Source organism: Lepisosteus oculatus, chromosome 6 (assembly GCF_040954835.1).
Source record: "Lepisosteus oculatus isolate fLepOcu1 chromosome 6, fLepOcu1.hap2, whole genome shotgun sequence".
NCBI classification, from domain to species: domain Eukaryota; kingdom Metazoa; phylum Chordata; class Actinopteri; order Semionotiformes; family Lepisosteidae; genus Lepisosteus; species Lepisosteus oculatus.
In genome coordinates, this window is record NC_090701.1 from 40,344,643 (window position 1) to 40,357,704 (window position 13,062).

At 38.5% G+C, this 13,062-nt stretch overlaps 1 protein-coding gene across 4 annotated transcripts in view; it reads right to left on the reverse strand.

Moving 5' to 3' along the window:
- The window catches only part of waca (WW domain containing adaptor with coiled-coil a), a 57,245-nt gene that overhangs the window by 36,224 nt on the left and 7,959 nt on the right, over positions 1-13,062 (reverse strand). For all 4 annotated transcript variants that reach the window (XM_015354020.2, XM_015354019.2, XM_006634088.3 and 1 more), the window contains exon 4: positions 2,639-2,745. In XM_015354020.2, coding sequence (XP_015209506.2) covers positions 2,639-2,745 — 107 coding nt within the window. The remainder of the gene's footprint in view (positions 1-2,638; positions 2,746-13,062) is intronic.

The window sequence follows — 13,062 nt, forward strand, 5'->3', positions numbered from 1 at the left end:
CTGAAAGCTGTGCCGGTGGACCTTCAGAGTGTTCACTGCCATTCAGTTACAGACATGGTTAAAGTTACAAATCTGACTGACAACTTTTCATGCAGTTTTAAGATGAACTGCCTTTATTTTGTGTGAAGGAACATAGCAGCTCAAACTCACTGAAGCTTAAGAAACTAAAATGTTTAATTCCTCAAACCAATGACTGAGAACTCAGTCACTCTGATTTGGACACATGCAAGTTGTGAAGTCATAACCTTGAAATTTGCTTAGCTCTTAAAAATGACTTTTGAGACAACGTAACAATAGACTTTTACAGTCCTCCTTACAGTTCTGAATGACAGACTCCTGATGTGTCACAGCAACGGAGCAGATTCACTAATGAGTACAGTAAAGAGCTGCAGAACATTTAGATTTGGGGAATGTTTTGCATTCCTTTGTGGTTCTACAAATATTCCTGCTGCACAACCACAATAAAGAAAATCTTTAAAGTTAAGCCATACAAAGGTCGAAGCCTGCCTACAGTGGTTTTGAACAAAAGAATCTTGTAAAAGTAATTTAGCCTAAAAAATTAACAAGACTGAAACACTGCTGTTAAATTAACATCCACTTCCTTGTAACAAAAATGTAAACCAGATTAAAAAGACTTTATATGCATAGCACTGGTTATTGCCCATTTGACTGTGATTTGCCTTACACTTTGCAAATTGTGATCTACGGGAATAAAGGTTATGAGTAATGAGTCATGCATTTTGATTGCATTTCAGAAAAGTTCATAATTAAACAAAAATGAGCAGAGACATTAATAGTCCAGTTAAGACATAAATCGGTAATTTGATGTTGAAATTGAATGAAGACCTAACATCATCCCTTCACTTCCAAAATGAAAACTATTTCTCCAACTGCATACATTTTTATAAAACTTCAGTGAGTAAAAATCTGAAACCAAGAGGAACACTGGACATTCCAGCATGCCTCAGAATAGTAGTGCTAGACGAGCCTTTTGGTTTTACCCTTTATTTATATTGTCAACTGGGTCGTAAGATTCTAATGTCACACTCGGGATTACAGACTGCACTCTAAGACAGCATACTAGTGTATTACACACCACCTATCGAATGGGCAAGAAAGACATTCAGAACTACGTGCTGAGAAAAAAACCCTTGTTAAAGCAGTTGTGTTTATGCAGGGGGGTTGTATAAAGCTCTCTATAATTCAGCTCTTAAGTCACCACCACCACTCAGGATTGCAAATAGTTCATTTAAAAGTCCTAAATCTTACTACTTCACTTCTCTAAACAAACCAAATGAAATGAATGCTCAAGCTTGTCATATGCGCATGCACACATTAATCTAACTTTCAGTCTCCTAAAGGTTATGAACACAACATAGCAACGAATCAGGCCTTTTTATTAGGTATGATGTTCACATCATTCTGTAATCAAATTATAGAACCACCACCCTTGAAAACAGGTTTTTACATTTCAATCATTTAAATATTTTTTAACACACAAATAACTCAATTGTAATTAAAAGGCTACTGTAGTAACTTCAAAATCAGTGTTTCCGTCTAAATGCCTATACTTTGCATCCAGTCCTGCTGTCTTCACATTACATTCTGGTACAGAATTGGTCAACTTGTATTGCAAGTACCTGCAAGTTAACAGGACACTTAAAAATATACAGAAGCTACTACATTTGTATTTCATATCCTCAGAGTGCATACAATCATATTAAAGACTTTACAAGCAGTCACACCCACACATGAAAGTTCAAGAAATCCACAATTAATGATTTTCAGGAAATTGAAGATCGACACCAAGCTGGAACCAAATCTCCAGTGCTTTTCAGGACAGCTAACTTTATGGCCTCCCCAACCAAGGCTAGTGCAATATTAAGGAGGTCACATGCTTAAATGCATTGTCATTAGGTATCATCTATTTATGTCATATTGCAAGAGCTTGTGTCCTGGCTTTAAATCCCTAAATGCTGAACCAAGCTTTACTACCAACTGTCCCCATACATGTGATTGTCACTAGATGTCAACCAGTATAAGCGCCTTTGTAAAAGCATTAGTCAATTAAAATACAATACACCAATCACCTGAAATCAGTCTGAACACTTTTTTTCCAAATCTCTAAACTGAAGTATGGACTATGAAAGCCTCCACTTTTACAAAGCAAAGAAAGCCTCAAAAACAGATACAGTAGACATTGTGTAAACAGAACTTTAACCTAAGAATAATGGAAAACTTGAATAATGATTAACAAGGTATATTTTATGGAAGGTAAGAAACCTGGATTCATTCTTGTAGTGTAGTTACATTTGGCATTTTTTTCTGAGCAATAAAGTTATAAAACAGAAATGAATATTACATCGATCTTTTACCTCTCTATGTGGTAAAAGAACGTCGGTTAACAGGAAGAGTGAAATACAGAGCTATTTCATGAATCAATCACATTCAAGATTGTCCAAGATCTATTATACACAAGTACGTGGTCAACTGTCACCCTTCAGCCAAGCTTTAATGGTATGAATTAAGGGCAGCCATGTGTCACAAAAGCAACCCCACAGATGCAGAAAAGACAACCCCCCTGGTGTAAAACAAGCAACTTCAAAGTCACAGGTTAAAAAGGGCAGATAATACTTACTGCTTCAGAAGGTTTGCTTGGGTTACTGCTTGGATTAGAAGAATGTGAATTTGAACTATGAAGAGCACTGTGATTGTGTGAATTTTCTTGTGGAGAATAACTGGTCCCTGAAAAAGAAAGAAAGAACAATTAATAGGAAAAAGTTGAGTCCCACATTTTGTGATTTTGAAATTTTGCGGAGTGTACATTCTCCAATGTGAACAGTAAAACCTAGCAACCAAAGGAAATGGCTTAAATAGGGATCTGGAAATAATGCTAATAAAAAGCAATGTGAAAGATGCAATAAAGGTTTCTGCATCACCTTTCATAATACGACCTTCCCTCTGGTCTTTGCAAATGCTGCTTCACTATTTCCAAACCAGAAATCTCAACACAAAGGTAAGAGAACCTCACAGAGTGGAAACACGAATGAGGAAGTAGAAAGGTGATGCCGATGACTATGACAATGACTGACATCCATTTGTGAACATTTCACACTCAACCACAGAGGACAAGAGCATTTGCTGCGTCATGCGAATATCAATAATAATGCCTGGTATCTATACGGCACGTCATTCTAAATGTTCTCCAAGAGCTTCACCTACAGGAGGACAATCAATTCATCCACCATACGGTTCGCACCACCTGTGACGAGAGGCAGCTATTATATGCCAGCAGCCACACAACATTTACAGAGGAGAAGTGAAAAGATTATATACCATTTAAAGTTCATGGGGAAACTTTAGGCAGGAGAAAGAGCAGAAGCATAAATTTGACATTAGCCAGAAGTCAAATATGAGGTGTATGTTATTTTTAGCTTTATGTCTGACCAGGCCATAGATGCCAAGACCGGAGACCCTCCAGGAGCGCAGGCTGACCATTGATCTGGGTGCCGTGAATTACGCCAAGTTTTCTCAAGCGATAATTAAAACCAATTCGAAATATGGGGCCATCCAAACCTTGCAAAGCTCACTTGGCACTACCCTGAGCCAGACATCAGATACACAGAGAGAACCACATATTTTAGGAAGAAGAGGTTTTACCAACTTGAAGGCAGAGTAAGAAGTCTCTTGAACATACATTGTAGAAATCTGTTAGTTTACTTAAAAAAAGGGGGAAATCTAGAATCCACTAAAAGGAACAGTGAATTTGGTAGGGGCATAACTATGAATAATCTTGCTTCCTTGCACACATTTACATTTCTGAAGAGTAGAAAATACTAGAGCAAAACACCAGGGTTCACACCTCTACACCTGCATGGTATCTTTAATGATCAAGCAGCAGGTGCAGGAGCTCACTGTGAATGGGAGAGAGCAGTTGTACTTTGGACAATGGAGGTAGTGGAACTATAATATGAGCACAATGCATAACCTCAATGCAACACACTTTCATGGCACTATCATTAACATGTTAACAAGGCAACAAAGAAACTAATTTTTTAATTTCACATACCCTATTCTTTTGCCATTAGAATGCCTCTTTTTGAAACATTTCAACTCTGCTGAACCTGTCACAGGATCCCCAAGGTTTCAAAATCTATATTCCACTAGCCAAGAGTAACCATATTACCAAAAACAGTTTAAATATATAATTCTCAACCTCCGATTTTCCTAAAACTGAATAAAACATGTTTTAAAAACATGGGAGGAGGTGTACAACACTATTAAGGCACTTTTTTGTTTAAATAGCCAATGGCAATGGGGAAATGTTGTTGACATTTGAGTGTGAAACGCTGGAAAGAAAATCTGTACCCTATGAATCCGATTTAGTTCTCAACAATCTACACTGGCAGCAAGTACGGCATGTCGACAGTGCAATAATGGACGAGGCACTGTGTCCTGTTCTGTATTGTTACACTTCCAAGTCTATTTTTAAGGCATTCAGCATCAAGCGAAAAGGATTTTTGACTAACAAAGTGTAAGAGTCAAGGAGACAAAACAGTGCATCCCTGAAACGTTTAAATTGCAAACACGTTAAACTTGTCAAGTTACAAGGAGAGGAGGTGCTGGAACGTGTTTAAAGAACCCAGAGAGCCTACGGAGCCTCAGGCTGAGAAGTACTGCAGCTGAGCTCCAGCACAGACTGAGCCCAGCCAGGCATTTCAAGACCTCAGCTTAACAAACCAACAGAAGGACAGCACCCGCAACAGCACGGCTTCCCTCAACACCCTTCTCCAGCGCCGGTTTGGAAATACTCGCCCAAAGGGAAGAGCGCCACCTCCTGATCCACAGCACCACATGCAGTCTCAGAAGTCAACTGTCTCCATCTCGACCAGGTTCAGCCTTGCTTAGCTCAGACTTCCAACAAGACATCATACATGGTGGCAGCTGCTGTCTTTACCAAGTCCAAAACATTACAGCTATCGTCCTTTGATTTTGCATTAAAGTTTCTAAAATCATAACACCGCTATATAAGCTTCTGTGACCTAAAAACTAACAAAGACTAAGGAGTGGTAACATATACACTGTCATGCATTTAGAACCCTATATTTCACCAATGCTATAAAAAAATATACATCAACCAATGTAAATGTTGTGTGCTACTTACACCTGTACATAGAGCTGGGCGATAATTCAAAAATGATAATTATCGTGATATAATTTTCCTCTATATCATTTTAACAAAAGTTTGATAAATGTTCGATATACATGTTTATACTTTGTGCATGATATGCGCATGTGCACAAAATACTGCGCAAGTGCGCGTGTATGTTGCAGACCGGGCAGCTAACAAATTTGTTTAATGTTTCTGCTGTTTGGCAAGTGTTTGTTGCGTTCTTAAAATAAAAAGTTGTTTAATCTATCAATTAACTGTCTGGTTTCTTCAACTTCCACTCAGGAGAAAAAATCTGCCTTTAAACCTGAAAGAAATTATGATTTGACATTTATCCTGATAATGTTTTTGGCCATATCGCCCAGCCCTACCTGTACGTAGGAAAAAACAGCATGTAATTGCATGATTTTTGTTAGATATTTATTTCTTATCTATTGCACATCTCCAGTCATTGTTTACACATCTGTATTATTTACATTCAAACTGTCTAAATGTTCACTTGCACATTGTCTATTGTTTGTTTGTATATTGTCTTGATGCACTGTTTGCACTTTGTTTTGTTTTTCACACTTGTTTTACAATCGAGAGACTTTCTGTAAGAATTCCATTGTACCAGTACCGGTTACATATGGCAATAAAGTTCAAGTTCAAGTTATACAAGGCAACTTCAATGACAAACAACTTAATATTGTCCAAACCTTGGTTGCAACTTCAATTACTCGATTATTTATTGGTATGGGAATCCAGCTTTTTAATTTGTACCTCAAAGAGAGGCTTACACTTGCACTGGACCCATCTTTGACTTTAGTTCGCTTTAATATATAGGAGGAGAGGCCAAACCAGAACACTGCTGTTTGAATAAATCATGAATTCCTATTTTTTTCCATGTTTTGCCCTCCCACAGTGAAATACAAACTGAAAACAAGTCCTAGATGGAACACTAGAACCACGCAGCAGTGCACAAGGAAGAAGAGCTGTAATGTAGGTCTTCCTTTTGAAGTCATCATGTCAAAGCGTTGTCTAGAAGCTAAAATACATTTTAAAAAGCTTACAATTTGTAATATCCAACTTACATCAATACAATATGCATAGCTCTCAACACATTTGAGATTTTATTTTTTGTTGTGGTAGTTTCAAAACCATTTCACACCCTGGATAAATATCCTACCACACCTGTTGAACACCTTCCAATTCTAAATTTCTGAGGTATAAACATGGCAGCCCATAGATTCATAAAATCAGCTACTTTTCAGATTTAATCAGATACTGGTTAAGGGATAAACTGTTTTTGGAATTTTTTTGAAAGAACAAATGCTTTATGACTAAAAGCATTATTCCAAACCAACATTAATAACAAACATGTAATATTTTGGCTAAGACTCAGTCTAAAACTTTCACAGTAAAAAATGTTGTCCACAGTTCCTGCTCCAAAAAACTTTACAGCTCAATCCCAGCTGTTTCACATGATATGCAAAAAATTTGAACATTGGGTTTGTTAATTGCATTGTAAATTTGTTAACAATTTCATGCAAGAATCTGTAAGAATTTCCCAAATGTTTTATATTAAACGGTTCACTGGCGCCAAAGTTTTGTAGTCATACTAAACTGATTTTTAATCAGCAGTAACATTTTAGAGGGATGAACTATTTATCGTATTCAGTCCCTGTAAAGCAGATTTCTAGACAATATACTGGACTGGTACTTTACATAGGTCAACATGAAGATGAAAATTTGATGCTAATGCATTTGTGAAAAAGCAGCAATGGCATCACAGCCATTTCTGCAGGCTGTAACTTTGTGGTCAATACTTCTGGCTACTACACAATGTTAAAACTTCAGATCAAGAATTAATTGAGCATTTTTAGTCAAGCAGAAGACAATTTATACAACTCCTTTCTTGGATGCAGAATTACACTTGCTCTACACACCTCTCACAAGAGATAGCAGAGGTTTAAGGCAAGGCAATTCACCTGACCCACCACTGGCTGCATTCAGTTGGCTTATACATTTCATGCATTCAGCAGGTAAACAGATTAAGCCACTGAAACCTGATGAAAAATGCTTACCAAACTTGCTTTTTCTTGTATCAAATGTACAAGTCAAAATACTATAAGAACCTTAGATCCAAATGCTTAATTGTAGACTGGGCATCGACAGAAACCTCTTTGTATGCATGGTTTTGATAAAGGATTTTGAGCACCGATTAAATGGTTTTGGTGTCATTTTGATTGAAAAGTTTGTGACTGTCTCACTCGTGTACAAAACCACCGGGAGCAGATGTACACGCATCCTAGACGTTTATGTTCTGCTGATCAAGAGAACAACGCTTCTTTACCTTCGCCATGTGGGAGGTTGGACTAAATCTGCAAACTGTTAATCACCATTAAAGTTAAGAAGTTAAGAGTCAGAAACTTCTTACATGGCAAGACAACCAAAAAGTCAAGATTCAAGTGGATTTCCAAGAGTGAAGGTGAGGGCAGGAGTGCCCTATTGCTACAGACTGTACAGAACTACATTCATCAAGTCTTTGAACAGCTTTTGTGCGAGATAGAAATATTAAATTGTGCTGCAAATGCCTCTCAGCAGACTTGAGCCCCATATGAGGGATGAGCTAGGATGACCAGTGGCTTGAAGAGCTCATGGCTGTCTATGAGGGACAATCCCACAAGACAACCTGCACAAGCTGATGAAAACCCAGATTTACAGAGGTAAAGCTTGTCCTGTTTCCAACTGTGGCCTCACAGGTTGGCCTTTAGAGCCACTGTTAAACAGCCCTGCTGCTGGGAAACAAAAAACATTATTTCTGTCATTGCACCGTTAGGAAAATGTTTACAAGTCATACATTTCATTTTATGTTTGGATATAGTCACTTACACAAAATAGAGCTCGGATAAACCAGTTACTCAATCATGAAAGCTTTGCATATACTGTGCATCTTTCTGGCATTTTAGTACTTGCAATAATACATGTATTCATCACTGAATTTGAAAAAGTATCCACAAACAAAAGTGTTTGTTCTTCACAACCACAATAAAGTGAGAAAATTGACTATTGAAAAAAAACTAATGCAACAGGATTTTCTTCTGTAGTAGCTGATTATTAATAATCAGCAAGTTACCACTTGTCTGTCAATTAGCATTTTACAACGGAACAAGAGCATCCGCCAACTACCATTCTATAGTTTGAGCCAAGGCCACAGACAAATGATAATTATAAACCTAAACTAGATTAGTCTTTACCAGTGAAAAGTTGTAAACTAGCCTTTTATCCATTTCGAGGATGGGATATATTCCTCGACGAAACGTGTTCTGAAACACTTATTGTAACAAACTCATACATAGCTAATCATAGGGCTGCCTTTCAGCTTTTTTCTCCCAGGTGTTAGATGGTAGCTTTTTTGAAATTTTGTAAACAAAAATATCCTTTCCACATTTTAGATGCACAAATCATTAATGACAGAACAGCCTTTTAATGCATTTTAGCAGCTTAATTCTGGTGGACAAAGCTTTCCTATAGTTCCCATTTTACAAAATTACAATGATGCACGTGCATTTTTAAACATTTTATTCAAAACCAGAATGCTCAAAACTGAAGACTTCTAAAAAATTTAATAAATTTCTAAAGAAATTAAAGACTACGTCTGCAAAAACTACAGAGAACCTCAATATTTGGTGGAAGCACCTTAGGCAGATTACTTATGGACAGCAGTTTGCAGGTCTTTCCACAGATCCTCAATAGGATTCAAGCCAGGACTCTGTCCGGACCACAAACGGACACTCTCTTCCCTAAACTTCAGCAGCTTCAGCTACGTTTTCCTGCTAGAAAGTGCATTCCCCCCCCAGTTTTAAACCTTTAGCTGTCAAACAGGATTTCCTCTAGTATCGGCCTGTACATTTCCCCCTCAGTCCTAACAATCTCTCAGGTCCCTGCTGAGGAGAAGAATCCCCACAGCAAGATGCTGCCCCCACATGACTGTAAGGTGTGTTGGGATGAGACAGCACCGAATCAAACACTTAGCGTTACAGACCAAGTGTTCCAGTTTTGTGCTGTCTGACCACAACACCTTTTGCCAAGTTTGCAGAATCACTCTGGCACTTTGATAAAAACTCCATGAGAAATCCAAAACGTTTTTTCCATTTTACAAAGGGGGCTTGTGGAGTGATCAGTATATTATTGACCCATGGAGATTTTCGCCTATCAGAGCCACTGAACTCTGTAACTCGGTTACATCCCTTACCAGTACCGCTGAGTTCAGAGGAGAGCCTGATCTAGGCAGTGTCTGGGTGCCTTTCACTCAATGATCAACTTCAAATCTTCTCCTGACCTGTCCTTTTCTACAGCCTTATCCCTGAGCTGTTTTGAAATCTCCTCAGCCATCACAATCGACTCTTTTGATTGAAATTCGCTACCAGACTAAGTACCTCTGTAATGTTTTATATCCATTCTGAAATCACGAAAATCACTATTACTGAATAGAGGCTACTCAAGTAACTGTGTATCTTGTTAATGTAATCTTACACACCTAAATTAACATATATGAAAACCATAGGCTTGAATACTTGTGCAATTATAACTTTTCAATTTCTTTCATCTCTTGTGTTTTACCTTGTGTTATATACCAAAACACATCTACACATTCAAACATCAAAGTGTCTTGACTAGAAGATTGAAAGTGACAAAATGTAAAAACTGTACAAGAGCAAATCATTTTGAGTGAATATGAGGAGAAAGATTGTATTTTCACTTTTAAAGTTTACAATTACCGAAGAAGTATTCGTAGAAATGGAACTACACTGTAAAAGTTTGAAAAGACAAAACAAGTGGTAAGGCACCAGCAATAAACCACACAGCTTCAAAGGAAATTAAAAGACTACTATTTCCACGAATAAAAGATCCAAAGAGATAAGGAACTGAATTACACTGAGACTTTACCAACTCGCCTGTGTATAACAAAAACTCTGACAAACAGCAAGTACACTAATTAAAAATTGTGCTCAGGTGTACTCATACCCAGGCATGCATTACCTACTGAGCACTCCACAAAAGAGGTGGAGTGTTTTTGCGAGGTTAAAAATTTGCTTTTGCACAATTATTTTGACATATTGCAATGCAAAAATTCTCAGAAATGAGAGGATTTTTAATAAATCATAATTGTAAATGGTCACATGTGTTTGTGCAAGTTCCCACTTGCTACTGAAACGTCAGTCATGCAGGATGAAATAGGCGCATAAATTATAGAGTAGCTGAGACAATCGGCATGATTTCATCTAACATGTAAAGAACAGGAACGTGAAGAACGTAATTTAAATCACAGCAAGGAGCTCAACCATTTCCAGAAGATGGATATATAATTCCAAGGATGCTTCAGAGTAAGCTTTCTCTAAGGTAACACAGTGACTACCGGTTAAACAGTCATTTGGAAGAATGAGACTTTTCACCCAAGGAGAAAACATGTGGGAAAAAATGCAGTGAAGGAATAACCACTCAAAAAGTTCCTCAGCTCATCCATTAAAGATGTACTATATTTATTGATTAGTCTTACAAAGACAGCAGAGTTATTCTTCATTTCAAATCACTGCATGGAGTTTTATAATGAGAGATTTCCAAATTTTACATCTAAATGTTAAATTAAGATCCTCACGAATTACTTTACAAGATCTCCAAGATCTCTCAATTTCCTACCTGTAATGGGCTTTCCAGCCTCAGCTATAACCAGCGAACATGGATTCTGTGCCGAGTATTACAATGAAGAGTGACCTCAGGCAGACCTCAGTGAACAGCTACAATTTAAGTAACGTGGCCATTTCAGGGACAGGATGCTAGGATCTCCCTGAGAAACAAAAGGGCAAACTGGGAGAAAAGTGCAAGGGATGCTCACAAGTTCAATTCATCGGAGCCTGGCACTTTGGGCAATGCCAAATAAGAATGTACAGTTGACAGGGTAGGTCTGGACAACCGTAACAAAGGAATAATGTGTGGCTTTCTGGAATGACAGTTTGAACGGAATGCAGCCCGGATTTTCAACACTATTAAGTTAATTCTTAAGTCGATATACTGCTGAAAGCCCCACTTCAATATCAATGTTTCAGAAATTGCTGACTCTGCAGTATTTGGCTTCTACTACAGTTCCCTTGACATATAGTGAAACCAGAGTGCAAAAAGAAAAAAAACTAAAGTGGAATGTCTGTGTGTAACAATGTCAGGGTTTAAGATTAAATCCACAGCACACTCTCAGGTGCTGGGATCTTCTGCGCAGGCAGGCTCTTTCCTGAAATCCCAAAAGAACTGGAACAGAACTCTACCCAACCTATCCCCTAATCACACATCGCTCCAACCTTACACCCAGGAGCTTTGTGCACATCTGGTTAGATCTTTCGAAAATTGCCAGAAAAGCCCTTGAGTTCAGTAAATGAAATGACACCTCACATCCACTTTCCTGGTACATCATGTTTGACCACGAACAAATGCTGATGCACATGTAAGTAGAGTTAAGTCAAATCAACAAAGGGGAAACAAAAATATATATCTGACCCAATAAAATACCAACTAGCTGTTTGTTTTTAATGAACAGTACACAAATACCAACTGCAAAACTACAAAAACTGTTTTAAGGGTGTACATAACCTTACAAATCCCCCAAGAGGTGTTCTACTTGTGCCAACAGGCTGCCCCAAGATTTCCACTTATGAATGCATATCTACAGCAGAAAACATCTGGTTATACCAAAAAAAAATAATACTAGCATTTCATATTTCAGCTCACTTATATAACTCTAAATGTGATTGAGATTCTTCACCTGTTGCTGAGGAGCACATTTTTTCCACCTACCACATTTCAGGTAGGGCCCTACTACTAGTACTTGTCAAAATCCAAAAAGATATTTTAAGCTCAAAACTGTCCCCAAACCTCCCTTTTTACGAGCAGAGGAATCCAAAAAGGACAGCCCTGTAATGGCCTTGTCCCACTTGCACTTGCTTCCTTTCTGCTAGTTCCTTTCCACCTCCCGCCCATCTCGTCTCGTCCCTCTGCCTGCAGGAAAGCAGCTCCATGGCAGCTGGGATACCGAGGCTACTACCCTGGCTTTTTTCCCTTCAAAACATGCACAGCTCCCCCTCCCCCACTACAAGTTAACCGAACAAAAACAGAAACTGCACAATTTTTTTTTTAAAAAGGTTATTTCGTCTTAAGAGCAGGTGCGCCAAGTCAGACTTGGAAACCCGTTCACGGAGGCCCGACTCCCATGAGCCCGTGGGGCAGAAGTCGGCTCCCATCTTGCAGCGTGAGACGCATAGCAGGTGGAGCTAAATATTCAGCGCTGCCACCAGAGTCCAATTACTATGGAAACTAAAAGGGTACACTAAGCCTTAAGGACACCAACTGTGTCCCTACAGATTAACCTCATCAACAACCATTAACTGTGAGACCTCAGGTCTGACTCACTCCCCATACCACAAAGAAACAGAAGACGAAAAAAACACCAGTGCCACCACATGTAGGTTAAACTGGCGATTTATAGAAGAATTCAAATAAAGACCTTCATCTCCTAATCATATTAAACCACGACAAACCTACAGTCGATACAACGTACATTTAAAAGCTAACCAGGGTTGGCATGTATCTCATGACAGGCCCCTGAAAAGTCAGCCCGTCCCCACTGCAGTTTCAAGTGCGCCGGCTAGCCTGACCTGCAGCACTGCTAACTGGCCTCATTAACAGCCAGAGCACTATAGGCGTTATAGTAAATAGCTGCCGATTTAGAGACTGCAAAGCCCACAGGTCTGGAGTTTAGATGGGCGATCCCCTCAGCTAAACAGTGTGAAGTTTTAACTCAAGAAAAATCCACTTTGCTACAGTAAATCCTGCATACAACAAAAACACCATCGATTTCAAAA